The sequence below is a fragment of the Paroedura picta genome, chromosome 7, assembly GCF_049243985.1.
Source record: "Paroedura picta isolate Pp20150507F chromosome 7, Ppicta_v3.0, whole genome shotgun sequence".
Classification (NCBI taxonomy): domain Eukaryota; kingdom Metazoa; phylum Chordata; class Lepidosauria; order Squamata; family Gekkonidae; genus Paroedura; species Paroedura picta.
The window spans coordinates 114,925,903-114,953,071 of record NC_135375.1 but is presented as its reverse complement, the minus strand read 5'-3'; the positions used below and the strand labels follow the sequence as shown (position 1 = coordinate 114,953,071).

General features: G+C 54.0%; 3 protein-coding genes across 3 annotated transcripts; all 3 read left to right on the top strand.

Annotated features, from left to right (window-relative positions):
• Positions 1-1,561: 1,561 nt before the first annotated feature.
• LOC143841972 (uncharacterized) lies at positions 1,562-2,859 on the top strand. The gene is made up of 2 exons (XM_077346522.1): positions 1,562-1,963; positions 2,579-2,859. The coding sequence occupies exons 1-2, from the start codon at positions 1,562-1,564 to the stop codon at positions 2,804-2,806; spliced, it is 630 nt and encodes a 209-aa protein (XP_077202637.1). The 3' UTR covers positions 2,807-2,859.
• A 4,722-nt stretch (positions 2,860-7,581) lies between these two features.
• Positions 7,582-9,484, top strand: LOC143841593 (transmembrane emp24 domain-containing protein 1-like). Its single transcript, XM_077346071.1, has 2 exons — positions 7,582-7,839; positions 9,044-9,484. The coding sequence occupies exons 1-2, from the start codon at positions 7,672-7,674 to the stop codon at positions 9,260-9,262; spliced, it is 387 nt and encodes a 128-aa protein (XP_077202186.1). The 5' UTR covers positions 7,582-7,671; the 3' UTR covers positions 9,263-9,484.
• Positions 9,485-17,250: 7,766 nt separating this feature from the next.
• Positions 17,251-25,503, top strand: LOC143841971 (uncharacterized). The gene is made up of 6 exons (XM_077346521.1): positions 17,251-17,265; positions 18,128-18,292; positions 22,747-22,911; positions 23,349-23,501; positions 24,326-24,616; positions 25,232-25,503. Exons 1-6 carry the CDS (start codon positions 17,251-17,253, stop codon positions 25,457-25,459), a joined length of 1,017 nt encoding a protein of 338 aa, XP_077202636.1. The 3' UTR covers positions 25,460-25,503.
• The last annotated feature ends 1,666 nt before the right edge of the window (positions 25,504-27,169 follow it).

Sequence of the window (27,169 nt, the reverse complement as noted above, 5' to 3'; positions counted from 1 at the left end):
GGAGTCAGCAGTGTGCCTCAGTGGCTAAAAAGGCCAATGGGATTTCTGAGAAGGGTCTTAAAGTCCAACTTCTCTGGACACTTTGGCCTTGCAGGTGTAGCAGCAGGAGAGACCGGAGGAGGAAGAGGTGCGGCAGGATACGTCCAGAGAAGGGAAAGAAGACGGTGCAGAAAGGCCTTTGTCTTCTGACAGCCGGGAGGAGTGTGGTCCTCTGCAGAGGATGTGCCTGAAGGTGTACCTGAGGTTGTTAGAAAAGCAGGTGAGTCTTGATAGGAAAGGCAGAAGCTGGGCAGATCACCAGAAGGACAGGCTGGCTTAGGAGTTGGAGGAATGAAGGAAAAATCAGTTAGAGGTCCATGTCCAGAAAATGAATGAGGGAGCAAACCAGCTGCCAGGAGGACACGCCCCATGAAGCTGCCAGATGTAGCCTCAGAGTGCCTGTTTCCATAGCCTGGTCTCCTTTCCCCGGTCTTGAGCATCAGCTCTACCCTGGCACCTGGGATCCCCGTGAGGCCAGAATTAAAATTCCTGTATGCAGAGCACGGCCTCCGGAGTCACCACATTGCCCCTCTCGTGCAAATGAACGAGATAAGAAATATATGAATGAAATGTGCATCCTTGTTTCTTCATGAAAAGCCAACTGTGATGATTCCTAGGCGGGCCATAATTTTAACCTTCTTTGGGCACTTGGTCTTGCAGATGGATGAACTTGACAAACAGCTGTCCCAGGACAACCCAGGTTTCACAGAGGAAGGGGATGTGGACGAGGCTTCATCTCTGGGCTCCCAGGAGGACATCTGGCCTCAGCCAGGAGAAGAACACGGTCCACCCCTGGAGGTCCATGTAATAGTGGTGAGTCTTCAAAGGAGAGGCGGAGAAGCCGGTCGGTTCAGGGGCCCTGGGGAATGAGAGAAGAATTCAGTGGGCAGGCAAGATCCTGTCAGGGAGGGAGGCAGGGCAATGAGATGAGAAGCCACCACTGGACATTTAACAAGCCTTATTTCTATCATTCAATGCACCAAGTGATTAGGAACAATTTACCATGTTGAAAACTCACCTAAGGAAAACCATTCCTTCCAAATACATGAGAGTGCCAGGTCCATAGGATGGACGAGAGGGCACCCCCACCTTCCTGGGAAGCTGCCAAAGGAGACTCCAGCTGGCCATCCCGGTTGTCTCCTCTCCTCTGACTGGCAGGAGCTACTCCCCAGGTGCCCCCGGGATCTTCATGGCATGTGCAAAACATGGTGCCTGACCATTGAGCGATGGGCCCTTCCAGAAACCCCTGGAGCTGATTGAGGCAGAGTCAGCCTCTTGGTCTGCCGGCTTTAATATTGCCAGCTCTGACTGGCAGCTGCTCTGCAGGCAGTGACAGCCCTCTCACCATGCCTGCTGCCTGAGAGCCTTTAATTCTAGAGGGAGCCCAGGACCTTCAGCATGCAGATTGTGGCCTCTGACCCTGGAGAAATGGGCCTTACTTCCTATGGAACATCTGCTGCGACCGTCCAGCTCTGCGTTCCCCCCTGGCTCCTAACACCCGAGACCTTCTCCACCAGAGCTAATGGGAAATGGATCCGGGCTTCCTCCCTTCCCTGAGTACGACTTTGACTCCGAGATTCCCCTGGCACCGTCCAAAGCACTCGCTGGTTTTAAAATCATGTTTCCCTTCCAGGTTCCCTCGGTTTACAGCCTTGACAGTTGCGAGATTGACAGCCCCCAGACCCCCCAGCCAGAGTCTTCTCAAGACAGCACAACGGAGGGAGACCTTTCCCACCTCCTGGGCCTCCAGGACTCCGGGTCTTCCAGAGCCTCCTCACCCGCCTACAGCACCATCAGCACTCTGTGCGAGGCTGCGGACCCTCCCCAGCCCCCTGGCAGGAAAGATGAGGGAGCTCCGGCTGGAGCCAGCAAGGGGGACAGAGGACTGGAGGCCACCCCCAGCGGGGAAGCGATCAACAGTGAGGTACGTGGTGCTAACCCCATCTCAGCCAAGAGGCAAGTTCTGGAAGGTTTGAGGAAGGGGGACGTGGGACTCAAAAGACAGGGATGACCAGAGGGGGCCTCTCGCTCCCATCGCCCTGGCCCTTTCCTGCATTCTGAAAGTAGCCCCCCGGGTCTGTCAGGGAAAGGTGCGGGCCCTCTTTGGCTGCCTGCGCCCAACTCCAGGCACTCGGAGATAGACTGCTCCTGCATGCAAGTGATCTACTTGGCACTCTTCCACAAACTGGTCCAATTCAGTCAGCCCGATCTTCTGCTGACACAGCCGTCTAGCAAAAAGGCCCCGGAAGGCATGGCCAATTTTGCCTCCAGCAAATGCCACCCCCCTGAATGGGCCCAATGGGTCAGGGGGCAGGCTGGAGTATAGCCCTGAAACCATCTCCCTCCCCCTTCGCTCCCTCCCTCCCTGCTTTAGAGATTGGCCGCTCCACACTCCACAGGCCAGGCCCACCTGAGCAGCCCGCCTGGGACCCCCAGCCACTTGGGGGGAGAGCCCACGTCCCTCCCTGAAGCCGCGGCCCCAGAGCCACAGTCAGGGCCTGAGGCCGAGGTCAGCCTGTGGCATCTCTCCTTCCTGCAGGGTCTGGACGGGGCCACGGCAGAGGAGGACGTGGGCACCCCAGCGGCTCCGGCCACCCCCCGGCGGAGGATCTCCACGTGGGTCCGCCAGGCCTTCCGGTGTAGCTGTGTGCCGCGGCCAGAGCCCAGCCCAGTGGCGGAAGAAGACGGGAGAAGGAGGCGTCTGGGCGGTCGGCTGAGGGCCTGGATCCGGAAGCACCGGGGGCGCGTGCACCCAGACCTGGGCTGAGAAAAGCCTGAGCACAAATGGGACTCTTTGTAAATATGTTCTTTAGACAAGGTTTGTAGATTACGATCATATAGATACGTAGATGTAGATGTAGTACTTTTAGTTGATTTAATGGTGCCTTTTTGATTGGGTTTAATAAATGGTGTTATTATGTACGTTTTTCGGTGCCTGGTGGCCTTTGTGAGGCTATAAAGTCAGATCCAAATTTTGAAAAATAAATAAATACATTTCAGGGGGCTCCGTGGGGTGCCGTGGGGAGAGGGGAATCAGGGGTAATTCCCATCCTTGTAAGAACTTACTGCCCTCCAGAACGAGGTGGCTTGTGAGACCCAGGGGAGGGGGGGGTCTCAACCGGGTGGCCCTTTATGGCCTCTTTCAACTCGGGGTGGTTCTGGGATTACCTATTACTCTCTGTGGCCCCTTTTACTGGAGGCCACTAGCGGGAGCTGTAAAATAACAGAGCTAGGAGAGTGGCCATGTGGGTGGCCGTGCTTGAGCAAAACATGCGCAGGAGTTTTAAGGAACGCTCAACGGACATTGATGCAGATCCAGGAAGCTCCAGGGATCAGGGAGGGAAAGGGCCCTGGAGCCCTCCTGGGCAGGGGCAGCTTCTCCACCCCTTCCCAGTTTCACGCCTGGCGAAGAAGGCACTTTCAGTACACTTTCACTGCACCCCCACCTACCACCCTCACCCCTCAATGGGCACCCTGCGGATTTTGCCCCAACCTACCTTGGCTCATGGCCACTGAGGCCCCTGGCGAGCCAGCAGGCCTCATGGTCTGGGTCTCCAGGCTCTTCTTTTTGCCCAGGGGCCAAGTGACATGGCAGCAGTGGCTCCAGGAGATGGCCAGGCTCCCCTTTGACCTCCCAAAAGCAGGACTCCAAAGTGATGCTCATACCTGCAGTGGTGGTGAGCACCCTGAGCTGGAAGAAGCCAGGGGCTGCACATGAGGGACCGCCAAGGAACTGGGTGAGTGGACCGAGGCGGGTCGACACAGAAGCCCTGAAGTGGAGATGTTGCTGCGATGGGAGTTTGTTGAAATGAAGCCGCAATCCAAAGCCCAGCTGGACGATCTGTTGGGGGCTACAGCAATGCTGTTCCTGGGAAAGGAAGGGAAGGCCAGGGCATCTGCCCAACGCAGTCTGGGGAAATACGCAGGTGAAATGGAGGAAGAAGGTGTGACGTCGGCCGTGGCCTTGGAGGCAAGAGCCCCCACGGCCAGGGTCCCCCAGGCGGGGGGAAATGCCTCTTGAATGGCAGCCCTGATCCCAGCCCCGGGGGGGGGGGGTTCCAGAGCGGCAGAAACTCCGCACCAATTTTGATGTTCGTGAAGGAAACATCGGGGTCCCTGCGACCAGGAACGGATTCCTGGGGGCTCAAGGCCATTTGCACCTCCAATGTCTACCCTCTCCCGCTTGTCAAGGAGCTCTTGGGACAGTGAGGACTGGGTAGGATCTTCACTACATTCAGTCCAGGAGTATGAATGAATCTCATAGACGAGGTCCTGCACAATCTGTTGTGCAAGGGGGTCTTGGTTTGGTTTAATGACATCTCAATATATTCAAAAATGAGTGATGAGTGTGTACACGTGACCTGGGAGGTGTTGAAGAGACTTGGGAGTGCCCTGCCTAGCTCAGGGGCTTGGGCTCGATGGCCCAGGAGATGACGCAGGCTCCCAGTCCGTGGGGCCATTTACAGTTTCCCGTATCATTAAGGAGGTGGCGGTGGAGCTCTCTCTGCCTACGACTCATAAAAAGGTCCACCCTGTGTTTCCATGTAGCATGCTGCACCGTGCTCCTGAACCAGACCCCTACTGAGAGGCGCACCGAGCATGGGCACCCGAAATTGGGGAGGCTGCCTCCTTGCTGCTTTGGAAGCAGCCAGCGCCTGGTCGCCCCGGTTGAGATTGTGCACGAGAAGACCTGCTGGTGCATTTCACTGGCAATTTTACTGGCATTTCATTGGTCTTAGTAATAAAACTTTGTTATAGGAAAGACTTTATGGATTTTTTTCCAGCCACTTTAGGGGCAGCGTTTGGGCATGGGGGCTGCCGGTAGGGAGGTCTGAAACTCTTCTGGATGACAACCTCTTCCGTTTCCTTATTTTATGGGCTTCGTTGGCCTGCCTGCCTTCCTCCCCCATGGGGGCCCGAAATGGCTCATGTCCTTCTCTTCTCCTCTCTCACAGCAACCGTGGGAGGTAGGCTAGGCTGAGAGAGGTGACAGGCCCACGGGCAGCCAGTCTGCACCCGTGGCCCGAGTGGGGAGTTGGTATTCTTCCCCGCCCCCGCTGTGCCCTGTCTTTCCCCACAGGCCTGGGGACCCTCCAAGGAGGCCCAGTGGGGCTTCTTCCCAGCCCCCTCCAGCCTGCCACGGAGCCTCCCCTCAGGGCAGGAGAAGACTCTGGGGGGCCCTGACTCTTGGGAGGCCCCTGCACAGGGTTGGGATCCAGATCTTCATGGGATGCGCATCTCCACCCTCCGTGCACTCCCTTGGCAGCAGGGGCCCGTCACCCGCCCAGGGGAATGCTGCCAGGCAGGGCTTCCCCTGCTTCTCTGTGACAGGAGAGGGGTTTCCCCGTCCAGCCTGAAATTCCCGTCAGGAGGGCTCGGGGGCCAGAGATGGAGAGCAAGAGGAGGGGCAGGGAAGAAGGAGAGGTGGGGAGGCCCAACCCTACGGCTGCTGCCCTTGGTGGGAGGGCTGCCATGGAGATACCACCACTATCTTCAAGCGATTGAAAAATGTCATGAGGTCTCAACCTTGATCAGACTCACAGAGCAGTGAGAGCTAGCATGGCTCAGGTAGGTGGGGCTGAGAGAGCTCTAAGAGAACTGAGTCATCTAGTCCAACCCCCTGCACTATGCAGGACACCCACAACTCACAATCTACCATTGATATAACAATGGGAATGAATTCTCAGGGATTTCTCGTGACAGCCTAGGCTCCCCAAGGTCCCCTGGAAAGCCAGTCCAGTTCCTGCAGCTACTGAAGGCTTCCTTCCAGGAGGAATTTGGACCAATGAGGGTAAAGCCTCTGCTTCATTGTAGGTGCAAGCCCCCCCGCCCACCACCACCTCCACCTTTGCTGCTAGGGTAACACCTATTGGAATATAAAAGGGCCTATCGAGATATGCAAGTTATCTTACTTTTTAAAGTATTTTTAAAGCTCAAATGGTGTTACTCAGAGCAGCCCTTTCCTGCTGAGGATGGCATTACGTAAGAGACATGCTGGATCAGGCCACTAGGCCAGTGGTCTGTCTACTGCAGAATCCTGTTTCACTCGGTGGCCAATCAAGCTGCCCCTCGAAAGAATAATGGGAACCCAAATAGAAGGACCGGCATTTAGAAGAAGAAGAAGAAGAAGAAGAAGAAGAAGAAGAAGAAGAAGAAGAAGAGGAAGAAGAAGAAGAAGAAGGAGAGTTGGCTCTTATATGCCACATTTCTGTACCCGAAGGAGGCTCAAAGTGGCTTCCAGTCGCCTTCCCTTTCCTCCCCCCTCAACAGACACCCTGTGAGGGACGTGGGGCTGAGAGAGCCCTGAGATTACTGAAGAAGGACAGTTGGCTCATATATGCCACATTTCTGTACCCGAAGGAGGCTCAAAGTGGCTTCCAGTCGCCTTCCCTTTCCTCCCCCCTCAACAGACACCCTGTGAGGGACGTGGGGCTGAGAGAGCCCTGAGATTACTGAAGAAGGACAGTTGGCTCATATATGCCACATTTCTGTACCAGAAGGAGGCTCAAAGTGGCTTCCAGTCGCCTTCCATTTCCTCCCCCCTCAACAGACACCCCTGTGAGGGACGTGGGGCTGAGAGAGCCCTGATATTCCTGCTCGGTCAGAACAGCTTTCTCAGTGCCATGGCGATCCCAAGGTCACCCAGATGGCTGCATGTCGGGGAGCAAAGAATTAAACCCGCCTCGCCAGGTAGGAAGTCTGCACTCCGAAACAAAACACCAAGCGGGCGGATAACTGTGGAGATAGTTTGGCTTGATTTCAGTAAGGCTTTTGATAAGGTTCCACATTCTTATTAACAAGGTAAAATGTGGTATGGATCCTGTTTCTGTTAGGTGGATCGAGAACTGGTTGGCAGATCGCATCCAAAGGGTGCTTGTAAATGGCTCGTCAGCTTCTTGGAGAGGACTGATGAGTGGAGTGCCCCAGGGATCTGTCCTGGGCCTGTGTTGTTCCATTTAATATTTCTAATAAGGGCTTGGAGGAGGAGTTGGCCACATTCCCAGTATTGCCATGAAAGCAGGGAACTGGCCACTTCCATTGACCTGGGGGGGCATTCTCGCACCTGGGAAAGGGGTGGAGCCTGGACGCCTGCTGCCTCCTTTCTCCCCCCCCCCCAATCCTCTTTTAGCATGGCCCACTGATATCACTTCCAGCTGGTTCCAAGGCTCCTCAAAGCCTGAACACCATTTTACCAAATATTTGTAACCATTTTGGCAAGGTTCCCACAGCCTTAAAAAGATTGGAGCCCGCTGGTATAAATCACGTTCTCGAGGACAGAATCCTGTAAGAGAAATCAAACCTAAAAGCTAGCTCTTACGGAGAGGATAGAGATGATGTGGCTGAAGTGGAAGAATCCTAGATGACCTCCAGGGTCATCTAGTTCAGGGGGAGTCAACCTGTGGTCCTCCAGATGCCCATGGATTACAATTCCTATGAGCCCCTGCCAGCAAACGTTGGCAGGGGCTCATGGGAATTGTAGTCCATGAACATCTGGAGGACCACAGGTTGACTAGTCCCTGCAGAATGCAGGACACTCACAACTCAAGACGCGTGCCTTTCTCGTCCAAGCCTTCTTGACTTTGCCCCCCTGTTGGTTTCTGTTTCCCCGCCGGCAGCATTGAACCCACCGAGATGGGGGACTACAAGCTCTGCTTTGACAACTCCTTCAGCACCCTCTCCGAGAAGCTCGTCTTCTTTGAACTGATCTTTGACAGCCCCCAGGAGGACGAGGACTTAGCCGGCTGGGCAGAAATGGCAGAGCCAGAAGAGACGCTCGACATTAAGATGGAGGACATCAAGGTGGGCTGAGAGCTGGGGGGGGGGCTGGGGGGCGCTGAGGACAGAGGAAATTTTTCTAGCACTGATGTTTGAATTGAGGAGCACATCTCCAAATCCATGCACAGTGCAATATTATTGGACCCAAGCTTTTGGAGTCCCGGGCACCTTTGGGATTCTGGCACTGTGGATTGGGTCCTGCTGCGAAATGGCTGCTTCAGAAGGAGTGCCGCAGGAGGCAGAGGCAGAGCCAGCCCCGATATGACTCCCAGAGCTTGCCTCCAGTCGTATAGAGAAGGTCTTTGTGATGGGGTGGCAGGTGCTGCTCAAGCAACATTTTTAAAAACTGCATAGCCAATCGAAAGCCTTGCTGGGCAGAAGCCCCCCCCCCCGCCAGAACAGGTGTTAGCAGGTGCTGAAGTGGTGGTGGGCACCTCGTTGGGGACCCCTACATTCAACCAAAGGGGTCCAAGGCCAGTCCGCAGGAAGGCCTGACGTCAGAGGCCTTGGCTGGGGGCGGGGGAGGGGGAATGATGGGGTTTGATGGTGAAAATATTGAGGGTAATATTGGGATTTTGATGTCTGTCAATACCTCAGCTGAGGAAAAAATAAAACAGGACGAGATCCTTTGGTGGAAGCTGGCCAACATACACTAATCTTCAAGTCAGAGTTTGTTCAGCCCAGTGAGAAACCGGTGTAAAAGCTGCCAGGTGACAGCAATTTCTTATCCTCTTCTTATTTCAAATAACAAGGCCTGCCATCTTCTGCAGTCATACTGAGCATGTTTGCTGTCATCGTAGGGAACAGTCAAACCCAATCTTTAACAGAAACCTTTTCTCTGAGGTAAAAACCTGCTCTTCAGAGATATTCTTTCCCCCTGGTTCATATGAAGTTAACAATCAGGATGTTCACAATATGGACATAGTACATAGTAATTGCTTCACACACAGTTTATGGCATAGTCTACCTCAGGGGTAGTCAAACTGCGGCCCTCCAGATGTCCATGGACTACAATTCCCAGGAGCCCCTGCCAGCGAATGGCAGGGGGCTCCTGGGAATTGTAGTCCATGGACATCTGGAGGGCCGCAGTTTGACTACCCCTGGTCTACCTGGTACTATAGCAGACCATCGGATTCAAATTCTAGCCGAACGTCGTTGTGTCTTTCTCTCTCCGGGCGAGTCCATCCAAGGGTTCTCTGAGCAGTCTTTCTCCGGTCTGCTGTTCTAGGGATCCATTGAGACGGTGAAGAGCCGCCTGGAAAGGAGTCTCCAGATGCAGGCCCTCCTGAGAGCCTTTGAGGCCCGCGACCGCAACCTGCAGGAGAGCAACCTCAGCAGAGTCACCTTCTGGTCCGCCGTCAACCTCAGCGTGCTGCTGGTCGTCTCCTTTCTCCAGGTGTCCCTGTTGAAAAGCCTCTTTGAGAACAAGAGGCGAGTTTGGATGTAGCGCATGAGACAGGCCTCCTGCATGGGCCAGGGTCCGCCCTCCCGGCCCAGACTGCTTGAAGGCTGCTGCCATCCTTGTCCGAGGAAACTATGGACGAAAAGCTGCCCTCGAGATCAAGGGCCGACTGGGCTCCAGGCGGCCATCGAGGTGTGCGGCAGCTGCCAGTGAGCAAGAGCAGATTTCTGTGCCTTGGACATTGCAATAAACTTTGGCGTTCTCAGGGCCTGAGTGCGGGCTACGTCTGTAAACATGGCTTATCCCGTAGACCTCATCTGGGAGGGACCGCTGCGCCTGGCCAGAAGCTGCCTTTTCCTCCCGACGGCTTCTGGCCAGAGCTCTCCAGGGGGGCTGTCATCCCTCCGGCCTCTTCTTCCCTGGCCCTGCATTCCCAGCCTGTCTCCCTCAGGAATAGCCACCACTGCCTCTGATTGGAGGGCCTGTTCTCAAGGAAGTGTTTGGCCCTCTGCTGGGGGGCACGGGGGGACGGGGCGTGTGCCAGCCTGTGGTGCTGCCACCTGCTCAAGCCGGAGCTGCTTTCCAGCGGGAGGTTGTGTCTGGGGCTGCCCCTCTGCCTTTGCGAAGCCCACGTCTTTCAGGATTCGGGGGCAAGAAGAGCCATGACTCCTGTTTTTCATATGCTCACAGTCTCCGGATGTCACCTGGGGAAGAGATCGGGTTACATTGATGCTTTTTGTGTCCAGGTTGCCACCAGAAGCTCTTTGCTGGACCCACAGTTAAGAAGGCTTGACCCTGACTTGGAATATAGGGCAGGCCCAGTGATGTGTAACTGACCACCCTCTCCTGTGCCTCTGAGATCCCCTGGCTAGTCTAGGAGCAGCCTGGGCAGGCAAAACCCATCATCGGATGATGGAAGCCAAGCAGGGGTCCCTCAAGGCACTCGGGGTGGGGGTGGGGGGCGGCGCAGAGGCAAGCAACGGCCAGCCCCCTCTGGATGCCTCTTGCCTGGGAAGGCCTGCAGGGATTGCCCTAAGTTGGTGGCAAAGGAAAGGGAGGACAGGGCTCTGAGAAGGAGGCTTGGAAAGGAAACAGGTCAGCGGTCCTTTGGTAGAGCGGTACTGGCCCGAGATCAGGGAGAAATGTCCGCAGTCCGAGAAGTTCAGCAGCCGAATCAGTTGCCTCCGGAGGTGGTGAGCTCTCCATCCCAGGCAGTCCTTGCATGGGTGCTTGAGGCTGATCCTGCATTGAACAGGGGGGTGGTCTAGATGGCCTCTGTGGGCATTCCCACTCTTGCTCTCCGTGTGCCTCTTCCCAGGTAGGTGGCAGCCAGAGACAGGGGGCCTTCCGCTTGAAGCTCACCTGGCACCTGATTTCACACGGAAACACACCTTTTTGGCCGTTTAGGCTGTCTTGTGCTGTTCCTACTGGCTTCCCTACCAATTTTGATAACTGTACAGTCATAGCGTTTATAATTTTTGTTTTTATGTGATGAGTGACCTTGAGCAGGTCTCTGGAGAGGTGACATATGAACTTTCTAAATAAACTTATGTTCCACGAGATGACTCGAATGCCATCTGCTGCAGTGTAGCAAAATGGATCTTTATTTTTCTCTCCTGCCCTTCCTGTGAGGCTCAGGGGGGAGATGCCAAGCTGAAGAGCACATCCCTACTCAGAAGCTAATCCCGGTGGGCGCTGCTTGGCTCTTGGAGGGGCACCGCAGAGGAAGTCCGGGGGGACTTCTGCTCACCTCTTGCCCTGGAAGCCCTATGAGGTTGCCCTCGTCTCCTGTGACTTGACAGGACTGCCCACCACAGATAGTTGAAGAAGCAGACACAGACACAATCAGTGACTGCTTTTTGACTTAAATATATATAAGTATTTTTAAAGCTCAAATGGTGTTACTCAGAGCAGCCCTTTCCTGCTTAGGATGGCATTACGTAAGAGACATGCTGGATCAGGCCACTAGGCCAGTGGTCTGTCTATTGCAGAATCCTGTTTCACTCGGTGGCCAATCAAGCTGCCCCTCGAAAGAATAACGGGAACCCAAATATAAGGACCGGCATTTAGAAGAAGAAGAAGAAGAAGAAGCAGGAGGAGGAGGAGGAGGAGGAGGGACACCCCTGTGAGGGACGTGGGGCTGAGAGAGCCCTGATATTCCTGCTCGGTCAGAACAGCTTTCTCAGTGCCATGGCGATCCCAAGGTCACCCAGACGGCTGCATGTCGGGGAGCAAAGAATTAAACCCGCCTCGCCAGGTTGGAAGTCTGCACTCCGAAACAAAACACCAAGCAGGCTTTAGAAGTCCCATTTAATCGTCGCCAGTGGAGATGACTGTGTTTTTACACTGAACTGTGTTATCATGTGAACGGCCCCTTCCTTGCTTACATCTTTTAATGGTTTTCCCAGGTTTGCTGCCATACGGAGGGCAGCATAGAAGAAAGGGACCAAACTGGGCAGAGTGGTTAGGAGTGGTGGCTTCTCATCTGGCGAGATGGGTTTCATTCCCCCCTCTGTTTCCACACGCAGCCAGCTGGTGACCTTGGGATAGTCACAGTCGTGTTCTCACAGAGCGATTCTGTCAGTGATCTCTCAGCCCCTTCTCCCTCACGGGTTGTCTGTTGTACGGAGAGGAAGGGAAGACGATTGGAAGCCACTTTGACATTCCTTCAGGTAGCGAAAAGCAGAGAATAAAAATCGACTCTTGTTTATCTTCCAATCTTTCCACCGTCAAATTTCGTTAAGGGGTAAGTGGGCGGAGAGTGGGTGGGGCCGGTCCGGGTGAGGGGCCAATCGGAAGGCGCAGAGTCCCTTCCAATTGGATCCTCCCCCGGACGGACAACAGGGAGGGCTTCCCCGCCAGCCTCCGATGTCACCGGGGAGAGGGTAGGCCGGGGATGGCTTCCCCGGGGAGGGCAGCCGGCCACGGAGGCCGGCAGGAGGGCCCTTCAAAACCCGTCCTTAGGGACAGGCTTTGAATCTAGTAAATAAATAAGAGAGTGGTCTCCCAGAAGGCAGCAGGGCCCCCACAGTCGTACTTCAGCGGTCATTTCTTACCTTGTTCTGTGTCAAAGATGGCAAAGACATGCTTGGTGGACAGGAACCCCTTCTCCACATCTCTGATTTTGAGGTTGTCCAGAGGCAGCAAGTCTTTCTTCTCTTTCTCCTATGAGGGGAAACACACACACAAGCCACAGAGTCACAGGCATTGGCATCCAGCAGAAAGCATCTCCGCTCAGATATCTGCATGGCATTCAGTGGGGACAGAGGTCCAGTGAAAGGTCCAGCTTGGAGCGTGAGCTTCTCTTCATGCTTCCCCACAGGACTCCACAAAGCTGTTCTGTTCCCAGCAGGAAAACACACACACACACAGTGCAATCCAAGGCTACGATGATCCCAAGCCCAGGGGTGGGAGTCCAGTACAAATGCTTCAATGCACATCGGAGCCTCCGATTAGCAAGTGGTCACTATCTCAAGCGGTGACTCCCATCTCAGAAAGTCAGGAAGTCGACTGCTGGGTTCATCTCATTCACATACCCACGAAGCACTCGGTGCCAGTCACGCTTTCTAGAAGCTGAGAGTTTGGCAGCAGCCCAAAAGGCTGCAAACGTTTTCATGACTGGCTCAGCTCCTCCCAGTTCACACGTCTCCTATTAGGTGATATTTTCATTCCTGGGGAACATGGGAAGGACGTCCCCAAGAAATGTTACCAGGCTAACAACTTTCACCCCGCTGTCAGCCTCAGCATGGCCAGTCCACACAACAGGGATGTATTCTGGACACCTCTTATGGCCAAACCCACCACCTTGTGCTGAAAACCCACCAACCCTCCCCAGGCTTCCAGCTACTTAAAACCAAACAAAGGTTACAATCCCATTTGCTTCCATCCCTCAGACAGCAACTCTCTCCTAAAGGATAAGCCACATGCCTTCCTCGCATTATGGCCCCCTCCCTGGTCCAGGAAAGACGGAAGAAGCCAGAACGTTTCCTGGAAAGAGCCGATCACAGCAGAACGAGACACAGGACCCCCCGGAAGGTTTCTTCCCTTCAGTGGGGCAAAGTCACCCAAGCTGGTTGGGTCACACCTCTGCTCTCTCAGGAAGGCACTGCAAACATATGCAAAGTTTCTGAATACCCAAAGCCTGACCTCCCAAGTCTTGCCCCAAGCCCTGATGCGTTTACATGTATCAGCCTTGCTGACCATTCTGGGCTAGTCTGCCCCTGGAGTCTCGTCCGCTCCTTCTGGGCCCTGTTCATGTATTCAAGTATTCATTTATTCTCCTTGTTGTAACCTTGAGTCTACACGGCCTCCCAAGGGTGGGAAGTCGATGCCTTTGCTCCTTCAGGGGAGTCCAATGTTTCGGTCTCCTTCAGGGGGGCCAAAGGCAGCACCCAAGCAGGCCTCCAGGGCAGGAGTGCAGAATCCCCCTCAGTCCTGGGCGACCTGTTGCAGCACCCCGTGGGGCCAAAGGTCTCTTCCACTGTGTCCAGTCTGGTCAAGGCAGTAGTGCTTGACAAGTGTGGAAAATGACGTCCGTGCATTCTCTCTGCCACTGGGGCCCCGGTGGAGAAGGAAGCGGAAGGAAGCTGCAGCCTGGATCGAATGCCAGGGGATCTTGCCCTCAGACCCATGAGTCTGGATGATACATGGTTTGACCCAGTCACCTTCCTGCCCAGCCTCTGGGTGCTGCGGGAGACGAACGGAGCATCTGAGCATGTGAAACCGCCTGCCCTCTTGGCACAGACATGCAACAAGCTACATACATCTAGTTTGTGGCGCTCCTTCTCTCTCTGGTTCCTCAGTTTGGGGCAGAAAGCCTGAGGTACCACTGGCTGCTCCAAGTGTTGGGGCCACAGCAATGTTGTTCCTGGGAAAGGAAGAGAAGGCCAGGGCACATGCCCAACGCATTCTGGGGAAATACGCAGGTGAAATGGAGGAAGAAGGTGTGACTTTGGCCGTGGCCTTGGAGGCAAGAGCCCCCACGGCCAGGGTCCCCCAGGCGGGGGGAGATTCCTCCTGAATGGCGGCCCTGATCCCAGCCCCCGGGAGGGGGGGTTCCAGAGCGGCAGAAACTCCGCACCAAGTTTGATGTTTGTGAAGGAAACATCGGGGTCCCTGCGACCAGGCACGGATTCCTGGGGGCTCAAGGCCATTTGCACCTCCAATGTCTACCCTCTCCCGCTTGTCAAGGATCTCTTGGGACAGTGAGGACTTGACTGCATTCAGTCCAGGAGTATGAATGAATCTCATAGACGAGGTCCTGCACAGTCTGTTGTGCAAGGGGGACTTGGTTTGGTTTAATGACATCTCAATATATTCAAAAATGAGTGATGAGTGTGTACACGTGACCTGGGAGGTGTTGAAGAGACTTGGGAGTGCCCTGCCTAGCTCAGGGAGTTGGGCTCGATGGCCCAGGAGATGACGCAGGCTCCCAGTCCGTGGGGCCATTTACAGTTTCCCGTATCATTAAGGAGGTGGCGGTGGAGCTCTCTCTGCCTACAACTCATAAAAAGGTCCACCCTGTGTTTCCATGTAGCATGCTGCACCGTGCTCCTGAACCAGACCCCTACTGAGAGGCGCACTGAGCATGGGCACCCAAAATTGGGGAGGCTGCCTCCTTGCTGCTTGGGAAGCAGCCAGCGCCTGGTCGCCCCGGTTGAGATTGTGCACGAGAAGACCTGCTGGTGCATTTCACTGGCAATTTTACTGGCATTTCATTGGTCTTAATAATAAAACTTTGTTATAGGAAAGACTTTGGGGATTTTTTCCCAGTCACTTTAGGGGCAGCGTTTGGGCATGGGGGCTGCCGGTAGGGAGGTCTGAAACTCTTCTGGATGACAACCTCTTCCGTTTCCTTATTTTATGGGCTTCGTTGGCCGGCCTGCCTTCCTCCCCCATGGGGGCCCGAAATGGCTCATGTCCTTCTCCTCTCCTCTCTCACAGCAACCGTGGGAGGTAGGCTAGGCTGAGAGAGGTGACAGGCCCACGGGCAGCCAGTCTGCACCCGTGGCCCGAGTGGGGAGTTGGTATTCTTCCCCACCCCCGCTGTGCCCTGTCTTTCCCCACAGGCCTGGGGACCCTCCAAGGAGGCCCAGTGGGGCTTCTTCCCCAGCCCCCTCCAGCCTGCCACGGAGCCTCCCCTCAGGGCAGGAGAAGACTCTGGGGGGGCCTGACTCTTGGGAGGCCCCTGCACAGGGTTGGGATCCAGATCTTCATGGGATGCGCATCTCCACCCTCCGTGCAGTCCCTTGGCAGCAGGGGCCCGTCACCCGCCCAGGGGAACGCTGCCAGGCAGGGCTTCCCCTGCTTCTCTGTGACAGGAGAGGGGTTTCCCCGTCCAGCCTGAAATTCCCGTCAGGAGGGCTCGGGGGCCAGAGATGGAGAGCAAGAGGAGGGGCAGGGAAGAAGGAGAGGTGGGGAGGCCCAACCCTACGGCTGCTGCCGGGGGAGGGGGCTGCCGTGGAGATACCAAGACCATCTTTTTTTAAATACATTTTTAAATTTTATTGAATAAATAACAGACAACTAACAGAAACACCCAGCTAAAACAAAATTCACCCCAACACAACTCTGTAGCTTCATGAAAATTTTGAGTCCAGTAAACGGTGTCCTTTTCATCTATTACATCTCCGCTGCCCATCATAATTCCAGGCCTCACATCAGATCACACCAGATCACATACTTCACAGTCCGAAAATTGCCTTAAGTCATTTGCCAAAGCAAGCCGAATTTCATTGAAATCTTCAGTCTTTTTCTCCCCTTGGATTACTTTGATGTTATTTGTTAACTTCTCCAACAACATAAGCTGCCTAATGTTCTTTTGCCAGTTATCTCGTGAGATATTATCCGCCTTTTTCCCGTTAGTAGCAATTTACATCCTGGCAGCTACAAGCAGAAAGTTCACCAATGTTTTCTGCTCACATTGAGCATACATACATACATGCACACATATCTTTATGACGGTCACAGACCAGCAAAATCAAAACAATTTCACAGTGACACCAATAATATGGCCAAAACATGGTTTCACTCATAAAATCGCATTATATTAAACAGATTATGAGTCTGCTAAAATACCAGTTAAAAGTAAAGGGAAATACAGGTAATTGTTCTAATTGCTCTCAGGGTCAGTTACGTTTTAGTCCACTTTCGCCCCAATTTCATGGCTGCAGCACAAAACCTGGCGACACGCTATGTGATGGAGCCCTGGGACTCTATGTAACCAGGGTGTGATAAATCTGGGACGAACATCCTCATGAAACTGACCATGCAAAAGGATCTGTTCCAATGTTTCTAGCTGGCCGGAGCCACAGGGGCACTTCCTTTCACCATAGGGGGTTTTCTTGCATCTCCCGTCAAGGACAGCTGAGGGAAGGGCATTGCAGGGAGCTAAAGGGAAGGCCCTCCGGTGACTCGGCACCTCAAGATTCGTCAGATAAGCCAAGGGAGCTGTGACATACCTGTCGCCTTCACTAACAATGAAGGCAGAGGGATTTGCTAGATCATCCGATATAGCCCAATTGGGGTATAATACCATTTTTGTATTACCTTTTTTGGATGTTCTTGTACTTTCCTTGATATTGACTTAAATGAAACTTGCCTAAATATCTTACTCCAGTGATCCGCAACCTTCTTCAGGAGGAGGGGCTTCCTGGCATAATGCCCTGCTGGATATCTGTCGGTGTGTGTGTGTGTCTGGGCTGGTACATGGCATAGAATTAGCCACTGGCTCTTCAGAATAAGCCTGATTTAATGGGTTGCCAAAAACATGAAATGGTTTTTAATTACAGTTTGCTCTCCTTCAAGCGTTAGGCATTGACATCTCTTTCCTTGCAGTTCTGTGGGAGACCAAGGCAGTCCCAGTCGGAACGGAATCTTCCCCAGGGGACAAATCCAGAACCTTTGATGATGTCAGCTCGGAACCTCGCTGGCCCGGTCAGTTGGGTCCAGGCTCAACGGTCAGCGGAATTGTGGGTTCACATCTCCCTGCTATATTTCCAGGAGCTGGATCCTCTCGAGCAGCTGCCAGAAGAATGGATGAGGGAATGGTAAGAGAGACGGTGACCTTCTGTCCGGAGGCTGAGGGGGCTGCATGCACAGAAACGCCACTAGCTGAGGGAAAGGCCAGAGAGATCTGATGGCCAAAGGGACCAGACCCCCCATGGCTTAGCCTCAAGTGGTCACAATAGTCTCACATCATTAGGGCTTGTCTTATGCATCAATTACTACACTGGAAAGCAGTCACGTTCTACTGATCTGCTCTTCTACTGTGGATCGTATGAGGAATGGCACTATAAATAAATTGTATGGTAAGAACTGGCAGTTTGGTGCCCATTACGTGTCATCAGTACTCTGACCAAGAGCCAAATGGCCATTTCTTCATCACTGGACGTCCTCCACAATAGGACTTCTCTCTGAGAGCTTTTCATCTACTGCCCTGAATTCCCACTGACGATTCAGAGGCCGTCTCCCAAGAAAACACCAGGTGCTGGAGAGGCACAAGGGAGGGGCGGGGTGGAGAGGGGCCTCCAGCCCTCTGCATCTGGTCTGGATCCATCCCTCCAAGCGGCCTTTTCCCTTGCTTTTCAATTCTCACTCCCACCAGATGGGGTCACCTGGGAACCTCAAGGGGAAGAGAACTAAAAGGCTTGAGAAGTGGGCTAAATGGAACAAAATGAACTTCAATAGGGACAAATGTGCAGTTCTGCATTTAGGTAGGAAAAACCACCTACACCAGTATAGGATGGGGGAGACTTGTCTTGGCAGTAGTAAGTGCAAAAGGGATCTAGGAGTCTTGGTAGACCATACATGGAACAGGAGTCAGCAGTGTGCCTCAGCGGCTAAAAGGGCAAATGGGATTTCTGAGAAGGGTCTTAAAGTCCAACTTCTCTGGACACTTTGGCTTTGCAGGTGCAGCAGCAGGAAAGACCGGAGGAGGAAGAGGTGCGGCAGGATACGTCCAGAGAAGGGAAAGAAGACGGTGCAGAAAGGCCTTTGTCTTCTGACAGCCTGGAGGAGTGTGGTCCTCTGCAGAGGATGTGCCTGAAGGTGTACCTGAGGTTGTTAGAAAAGCAGGTGAGTCTTGATAGGAAAGGCAGAAGCTGGGCAGATCAACCGAAGGACAGGCTGGCTCAGGAGTTGGAGGAATGAAGGAAAAATCAGTTAGAGGTCCATGTCCAGAAAATGAATGAGGGAGCAAACCAGCTGCCAGGAGGACACGCCCCACGAAGCTGCCATATGTAGCATCAGAGTGCCTGTTTCCATAGCCTGGTCTCCTCTCCGCGGTCTAGAGCATCAGCTGACTCTTGGGAGGCCCTTGCACAGGGTTGGGATCCAGATCTTCATGGGACGCGCATCTCCACCCTCCGTGCACTCCCTTGGCAGCAGGGGCCCTTCACCCGCCCAGGGGAATGCTGCCTGGCAGGGCTTCCCCTGCTTCTCTGTGACAGGAGAGGGGTTTCCCCGTCCAGCCTGAAATTCCCGTCAGGAGTGCTCGGGGGCCAGAGATGGAGAGCAAGAGGAGGGGCAGGGAGGAAGAGGAGATGGGGAGGCCCAACCCTACGGCTGCTGCCCTTGGTGGGAGGGCTGCCATGGAGATACCACCACTATCTTCAAGCGATTGAAAAATGTCATGAGGTCTCAACCTTGATCAGACTCACAGAGCAGTGAGAGCTAGCATGGCTCAGGTAGGTGGGGCTGAGAGAGCTCTAAGAGAACTGTGACTGACCAAGGTCAGTCACTACATGGGAAAGGGGAGAAAGAGTGAGGAATTGACCCTGGCCAGGCACAGTTCTCTCCGATCTCTCTCAGCCCCACCTTTCTGAGCCAGCAGGGAAGGGCGGGGTATAAAAATGAAATACTATTACTACTTCCAGTTTGGTGTAGTGGTTAGGAGTGCGAATTTCTAATCTGGCATGCCAGGTTCGATTCTGCACTCCCCCACATGCAGCCAGCTGGGTGACCTTGGGCTCGCCACAGCACTGATAAAACTGTTCTGACCGAGCAGTGATATCAGGGCTCTCTCAGCCTCACCCACCCCACAGGGTGTTTGTTGTGGGGAGAGGAAAGGGAAGGCGACTGTAAGCCGCTTTGAGCCTCCTTCGGGTAGGAGAGAGCTCTAAGAGAACTGTGATTGACCAAGGTCAGTCACTACATGGGGAAGGGGAGAACGAGTGAGGAATTGACCCTGGCCAGGCACAGTTCTCTCCGATCTCTCTCCGCCCCACCTTTCTGAGCCAGCAGAAGGGGGGTGGGGGGGGGTCGAGAGGAGGGCATGGAGGCACCTGGATTTCCAAACCTGTAGCTGAGAACAAGCCTGGGCATGTCCTGGTTCCCAAGATGGAGTCTGCTCTGACATTGCCCTGCCAGAGTGACTTGGTCTGTCCTGTGTCGAGCTTGCTCCCAAGTCTAGACTGTCGCACTGCAGTATTGGTTAAGGAGTACAGTGTGCCAAGCCATAAGGCAGGGATGCTGCCATGCGTAACACTAGATGGTTACTGTACATATGGAAGACACAACAGAAAGGGAAAGTGGGCCTGGAACACCATGTGGAAAGATTTGTGTGACTGGGGGGAGGGGGGGGAGAAGTAGCCGGGCGTGCGTGTGGTGGGGGTGGGGGGGCAGGGCAGGTGGGACGTGTTGAAAATGCGACGGGACCCAGAACAAAGCCTTTGAAGTTGGGTCGGTCCTTCCCCTCAGGCCTAGAAGCACGGGCTTTGAATCTAGTAATACAATATTATGCAATATTGCATAGCATAATACAATATAAAATATTATACGGCATAAATCAAGTAGACTGGTTTTCCATACCATTATGTCTTAAACATATAGAATCATGGAGTCATAGAGGTGGAAGGGACCTCCAGAGTCATCTAGTCCAACCTCCTGCACTATGCAGGACACCCACAACTCACAATCTACCATATGACTCTATTATCTGTCCAAAATAGATAAAGACATAACAATTGGAATGAATTCTCAGGGATTTCTCTTTACAGCTTAGGCTCCCCAAGGTCACCTGGAAAGCCAGTCCAGTTCCTGCAGCTACTGAAGGCTTCCTTCCAGGAGGAATTTGGACCAATCTAGCAATGAGGGTAAAGCCTCTGCTTCATTGTAGGTGCAAGCCCCCCCGCCCACCACCACCTCCACCTTTGCTGCTGGGGTAACACCTATTGGAATATAAAAGGGCCTATCGAGATATGCAAGTTATCTTACTTTTAAAGGTATTTTTAAAGCTCAAATGGTGTTACTCAGAGCAGCCCTTTCCTGCTGAGGATGGCATTACGTAAGAGACATGCTGGATCAGGCCACTAGGCCAGTGGTCTGTCTATTGCAGAATCCTGTTTCACTCGGTGGCCAATCAAGCTGCCCCTCGAAAGAATAACGGGAACCCAAATATAAGGACCTGGTTTAGAAGAAGAAGAAGGAGGAGAGTTGGCTCTTATATGCCACATTTCTGTACCCGAAGGAGGCTCAAAGCGGCTTACAGTCGCCTTCCCTTTCCTCGCCCGTCAACAGACACCCCTGTGAGGGACGTGGGGCTGAGAGAGCCCTGAGATTCCTGCTCGGTCAGAACAGCTTTCTCAGTGCCATGGCGATCCCAAGGTCACCCAGATGGCTGCATGTCGGGGAGCAAAGAATTAAACCCGCCTCGCCAGGTAGGAAGTCTGCACTCCGAAACAAAACACCAAGCGGGCGGATAACTGTGGAGATAGTTTGGCTTGATTTCAGTAAGGCTTTTGATAAGGTTCCACATTCTTATTAACAAGGTAAAATGTGGTATGGATCCTGTTTCTGTTAGGTGGATCGAGAACTGGTTGGCAAATCGCATCCAAAGGGTGCTTGTAAATGGCTCGTCAGCTTCTTGGAGAGGACTGATGAGTGGAGTGCCCCAGGGATCTGTCCTGGGCCTGTGTTGTTCCGTTTAATATTTCTAATAAGGGCTTGGAGGAGGAGTTGGTCTCATGGTTTAGGTGCCATTCCCTGTACTTGGCCACATTCCCAGTATTGCCATGAAAGCAGGGAACTGGCCACTTCCATTGACCTGGGTGGGCATTCTCGCACCTGGGAAAGGGGTGGAGCCTGGACGCCTGCTGCCTCCTTTCTCCCCCCCCCCCAATCCTCTTTTAGCATGGCCCACTGATATCACTTCCAGCTGGTTCCAAGGCTCCTCAAAGCCTGAACACCATTTTACCAAATATTTGTAACCATTTTGGCAAGGTTCCCACAGCCTTAAAAAGATTGGAGCCCCCTGGTATAAATCACGTTCTCGAGGACAGAATCCTGTAAGAGAAATCAAACCTAAAAGTAAGCTCTTACGGAGAGGATAGAGATGATGTGGCTGAAGTGGAAGAATCCTAGATGACCTCCAGGGTCATCTAGTTCAGGGGGAGTCAACCTGTGGTCCTCCAGATGCCCATGGATTACAATTCCTATGAGCCCCTGCCAGCAAACGTTGGCAGGGGCTCATGGGAATTGTAGTCCATGAACATCTGGAGGACCACAGGTTGACTAGTCCCTGCAGAATGCAGGACACTCACAACCTCGCTGGCCCGGTCAGTTGGGTCCAGGCTCAACGGTCAGTGGAATTGTGGGTTCACATCTCCCTGCTATATTTCCAGGAGCTGGATCCTCTCGAGCAGCTGCCAGAAGAATGGATGAGGGAAAGGTAAGAGAGACGGTGACTTTCTGTCCGGAGGCTGAGGGGGCTGCATGCACAGAAACGCCACTAGCCAAGGGAAAGGCCAGAGAGATCTGATGGCCAAAGGGACCAGACCCCACATGGCTTAGCCTCAAGTGGTCACAATAGTCTCACATCATTAGGGCTTGTCTTATGCATCAAGTACAACATTGGAAAGCAGTCACGTTCTACTGATCTGCTCTTCTACTGTGGATCGTATGAGGAATGGCACTATAAATAAATTGTATGGTAAGAACTGGCAGTTTGGTGCCCATTACGTGTCATCAGTACTCTGACCAAGAGCCAAATGGCCATTTCTTCATCACTGGACGTCCTCCACAATAGGACTTCTCTCTGAGAGCTTTTCATCTACTGCCCTGAATTCCCACTGACGATTCAGAGGCCGTCTCCCAAGAAAACACCAGGTGCTGGAGAGGCACAAGGGAGGGGCGGGGTGGCGAGCGGCCTCCAGCCCTCTGCATCTGGTCTGGATCCATCCCTCCAAGCGGCCTTTCCCCTTGCTTTTCAATTCTCATTCCCACCAGATTGGGTCACCTGGGAACCTCAAGGGGAAGAGAACTAAAAGGCTTGAGAAGTGGGCTAAACGGAACAAAATGAACTTCAATAGGGACAAATGTGCAGTTCTGCATTTAGGTAGGAAAAACCACCTACACCAGTATAGGTTGGGGGAGACTTGTCTTGGCAGTAGTAAGTGCAAAAGGGATCTAGGAGTCTTGGTAGACCATACATGGAACAGGAGTCAGCAGTGTGCCTCATCGGCTAAAAGGGCAAATGGGATTTCTGAGAAGGGTCTTAAAGTCCAACTTCTCTGGACACTTTGGCCTTGCAGGTGCAGCAGCAGGAAAGACCGGAGGAGGAAGAGGTGCAGCAGGATACGTCCAGAGAAGGGAAAGAAGACGGTGCAGAAAGGCCTTTGTCTTCTGACAGCCGGGAGGAGTGTGGTCCTCTGCAGAGGATGTGCCTTAAGGTGTACCTGAGGTTGTTAGAAAAGCAGGTGAGTCTTGACAGGAAAGGCAGAAGCTGGGCAGATCACCAGAAGGACAGGCTGGCTTAGGAGTTGGAGGAATGAAGGAAAAATCAGTTAGAGGTCCATGTCCAGAAAATGAATGAGGGAGCAAACCAGCTGCCAGGAGGACACGCCCCATGAAGCTGCCATATGTAGCATCAGAGTGCCTGTTTCCATAGCCTGGTCTCCTCTCCCGGTCTTGAGCATCAGCTGTACCCTGGCACCTGGGATCCCCGTGAGGCCAGAATTAAAATTCCTGTATGCAGAGCATGGCCTCCAGAGTCACCACGTTGCCCCACTCATGCAAATGAACGAGATAAGAAATATATGAATGAAATGTGCACCCTTGTTTCTTCATGAAAAGCCAACTGTGATGATTCCTAGGTGGGCCATAATTTTAACCTTCTTTGGGCACGGTCTTGCAGATGGATGAACTTGACAAACAGCTGTCCCAGGACAATCCAGGTTTCACAGAGGAAGGGGATGTGGACGAGGCTTCATCTCTGGGCTCCCAGGAGGACATCTGGCCTCAGCCAGGAGAAGAACACGGTCCACCCCTGGAGGTCCATGTAATAGTGGTGAGTCTTCAAAGAGAGGCGGAGAAGCCGGTCGGTTCAGGGGCCGTGGGGAATGAGAGAAGAATTCAGTGGGCAGGCAAGATCCTGTCAGGGAGGGAGGCAGGGCAATGAGATGAGAAGCCACCACTGGACATTTGACAAGCCTTATTTCTATCATTAAATGCACCAAGTGATTAGGAACAATTTACCATGTTGAAAACTCACCTAAGGAAAACCATTCCTTCCAAATACATGAGAGTGCCAGGTCCATGGGATGGATGAGAGGGCACCCCCACCTTCCTGGGAAGCTGCCAAAGGAGACTCCAGCTGGCCATCCCGGTTGTCTCCTCTCCTCTGACTGGCAGGAGCGATTCCCCAGCTAACCCCGGGATCTTCATGGCATGTGCAATACATGGTGCCTGACCACTGAGCGATGGGACCTTCCAGAAACCCCTGGAGCTGATTGAGGCAGAGTCAGCCTCTTGGTCTGCCGGCTTTAATATTGCCAGCTCTGACTGGCAGCAGCTCTGCAGGCAGTGACAGCCCTCTCACCACGCCTGCTGCCTGAGAGCCTTTAATTTTAGTGGGAGCCCAGGACATACAGCATGCAGATTGTGGCCTCTGACCCTGGAGAAATGTGCCTTACTTCCTATGGAACATCTGCTGCGACCATCCAGCTCTGCGTTCCCCCCTGGCTCCTAACACCCGAGACCTTCTCCACCAGAGATAATGGGAAAAGGATCCGGGCTTCCTCCCTTCCCTGAGTACAACTTTGACTCCGAGATTCCCCCCCCCCGGCATCGTCCAAAGCACTCGCTGGTTTTAAAATTATGTTTCCCTTCCAGGTTCCCTCGGTTTATAGCCTTGATAGTTGCGAGATTGACAGCCCCCGGACCCCCCAGCCAGAGTCTTCTCAAGACAGCACAACGGAGGGAGACCTTTCCCACCTCCTGGGCCTCCAGGACTCCGGGTCTTCCAGAGCCTCCTCACCCGCCTACAGCACCATCAGCACTCTGTGCGAGGCTGCGGACCCTCCCCAGCCCCCTGGCAGGAAAGATGAGGGAGCTCCGGCTGGAGCCAGCGTGGGGGACAGAGGACTGGAGGCCACCCCCAGCGGGGAAGCGATCAACAGTGAGGTACGTGGTGCTAACCCCATCTCAGCCAAGAGGCAAGTTCTGGAAGGTTTGAGGAAGGGGGACGTGGGACTCAAAAGACAGGGATGACCAGAGGGGGCCTCCCGCTCACATCGCCCTGGCCCTCTCCTGCATTCTGAAAGTAGCCCCCCGGGTCTGTCAGGGAAAGGTGCGGGCCCTCTTTGGCTGCCTGCGCCCCACTCCAGGCACTCAGAGATAGACTGCTCCTGCATGCAAGGGTCCTACTTGGCACTCTTCCACAAACTGGTCCAATTCAGTCAGCCCGATCCTCTGCTGACACAGCCTTCTAGCAGGAAGGACCTGGAAGGCCTGGCCAATTTTGCCTCCAGCAAATGCCACCCCCCTGAATGGGCCCAATGGGTCAGGGGGCAGGCTGGAGTATAGCCCTGAAACCATCTCCCTCCCCCTTCGCTCCCTCCCTCCCTGCTTTAGAGATTGGCCGCTCCACACTCCACAGGCCAGGCCCACCTGAGCAGCCCGCCTGGGACCCCCAGCCACTTGGGGGGAGAGCCCACGTCCCTCCCGGAAGCCGCGGCCCCAGAGCCACAGTCAGGGCCTGAGGCCGAGGTCAGCCTGTGGCATCTCTCCTTCCTGCAGGGTCTGGACGGGGCCACGGCAGAGGAGGACGTGGGCACCCCAGCGGCTCCGGCCACCCCCCGGCGGAGGATCTCCACGTGGGTCCGCCAGGCCTTCCGGTGTAGCTGTGTGCCGCGGCCAGAGCCTAGCCCAGTGGCGGAAGAAGACGGGAGAAGGAGGCGTCTGGGCGGTCGGCTGAGGGCCTGGATCCGGAAGCACCAGGGGCGCGTGCACCCAGACCTGGGCTGAGAAAAGCCTGAGCACAAATGGGACTCTTTGTAAATATGTTCTTTAGACAAGGTTTGTAGATTACGATCATATAGATACGTAGATGTAGATGTAGTACTTTTAGTTGATTCAATGGTGCCTTTTTGATTGGGTTTAATAAATGGTGTTATTATGTACGTTTTTCGGTGCCTGGTGGCCTTTGTGAGGCTATAAAGTCAGATCCAAATTTTGCAAAATAAATAAATACATTTCAGGGGGCTCCGTGGGGTGCCGTGGGGAGAGGGGAATCAGGGGTAATTCCCATCCTTGTAAGAACTTACTGCCCTCCAGAACGAGGTGGCTTGTGAGACCCAGGGGAGGGGGGGGCTCGACCGGGTGGCCCTTTATGGCCTCTTTCAACTCGGGGTGGTTCTGGGATTACCTATTACTCTCTGTGGCCCCTTTTACTGGAGGCCACTAGCGGGAGCTGTAAAATAACAGAGCTAGGAGAGTTGAGATCTGGGTGTCCGCACTTGAGCAAAACATGCGCAGGGGTTTTAAGGAACGCTCAACGGACATTGATGCAGATCCAGGAAGCTCCAGGGATCAGGGAGGGAAAGGGCCCTGGAGCCCTCCTGGGCAGGGGCAGCTTCTCCACCCCTTCCCAGTTTCACGCCTGGCGAAGAAGGCACTTTCAGTACACTTTCACTGCACCCCCACCTACCACCCCCACCCCTCAATGGGCACCCTGCGGATTTTGCCCCAGCCTACCTTGGCTCATGGCCACTGAGGCCCCTGGCGAGCCAGCAGGCCTCATGGTCTGGGTCTTCAGGCTCTTCTTTTTGCCCAGGGGCCAAGTGACATGGCAGCAGTGGCTCCAGGACATGGCCAGGCTCCCCTTTGACCTCCCAAAAGCAGGGGGCATGGCAGGACTCCAAAGTGATGCTCATACCTGCAGTGGTGGTGAGCACCCTGAGCTGGAAGAAGCCAGGGGCTGCACATGAGGGACCGCCAAGGAACTGGGTGAGTGGACCGAGGTGGGTCGACACAGAAGCCCTGAAGTGGAGACGTTGCTGCGATGGGAGGTTGTTGAAATGAAGCCGCAATCCAAAGCCCAGCTGGACGATCCGTTGGGGGCTACAGCAATGCTGTTCCTGGGAAAGGAAGGGAAGGCCAGGGCATCTGCCCAACGCAGTCTGGGGAAATACGCAGGTGAAATGGAGGAAGAAGGTGTGACGTCGGCCGTGGCCTTGGAGGCAAGAGCCACCACGGTTGGGGGAAATGCCTCTTGAATGGCGGCCCTGATCCCAGCCCCCGGGGGGGGGTTCCAGAGCGGCAGAAACTCCGCACCAAGTTTGATGTTTGTGAAGGAAACATCGGGGTCCCTGCGACCAGGCACGGATTCCTGGGGGCTCAAGGCCGTTTCCACCTCCAATGTCTACCCTCTCCCGCTTGTCAAGGATCTCTTGGGACAGTGAGGACTGGGTAGGATGTTCACTACATTCAGTCCAGGAGTATGAATGAATCTCCTAGACGAGGTCCTGCACAATCTGTTGTGCAAGGGGGTCTTGGTTTGGTTTAATGGCATCTCAATATATACAAAAATGAGTGATGAGTGTGTACACGTGACCTGGGAGGTGTTGAAGAGACTTGGGAGTGCCCTGCCTAGCTCAGGGGGTTGGGCTCGATGGCCCAGGAGATGACGCAGGCTCCCAGTCCGTGGGGCCATTTACAGTTTCCCGTATCATTAAG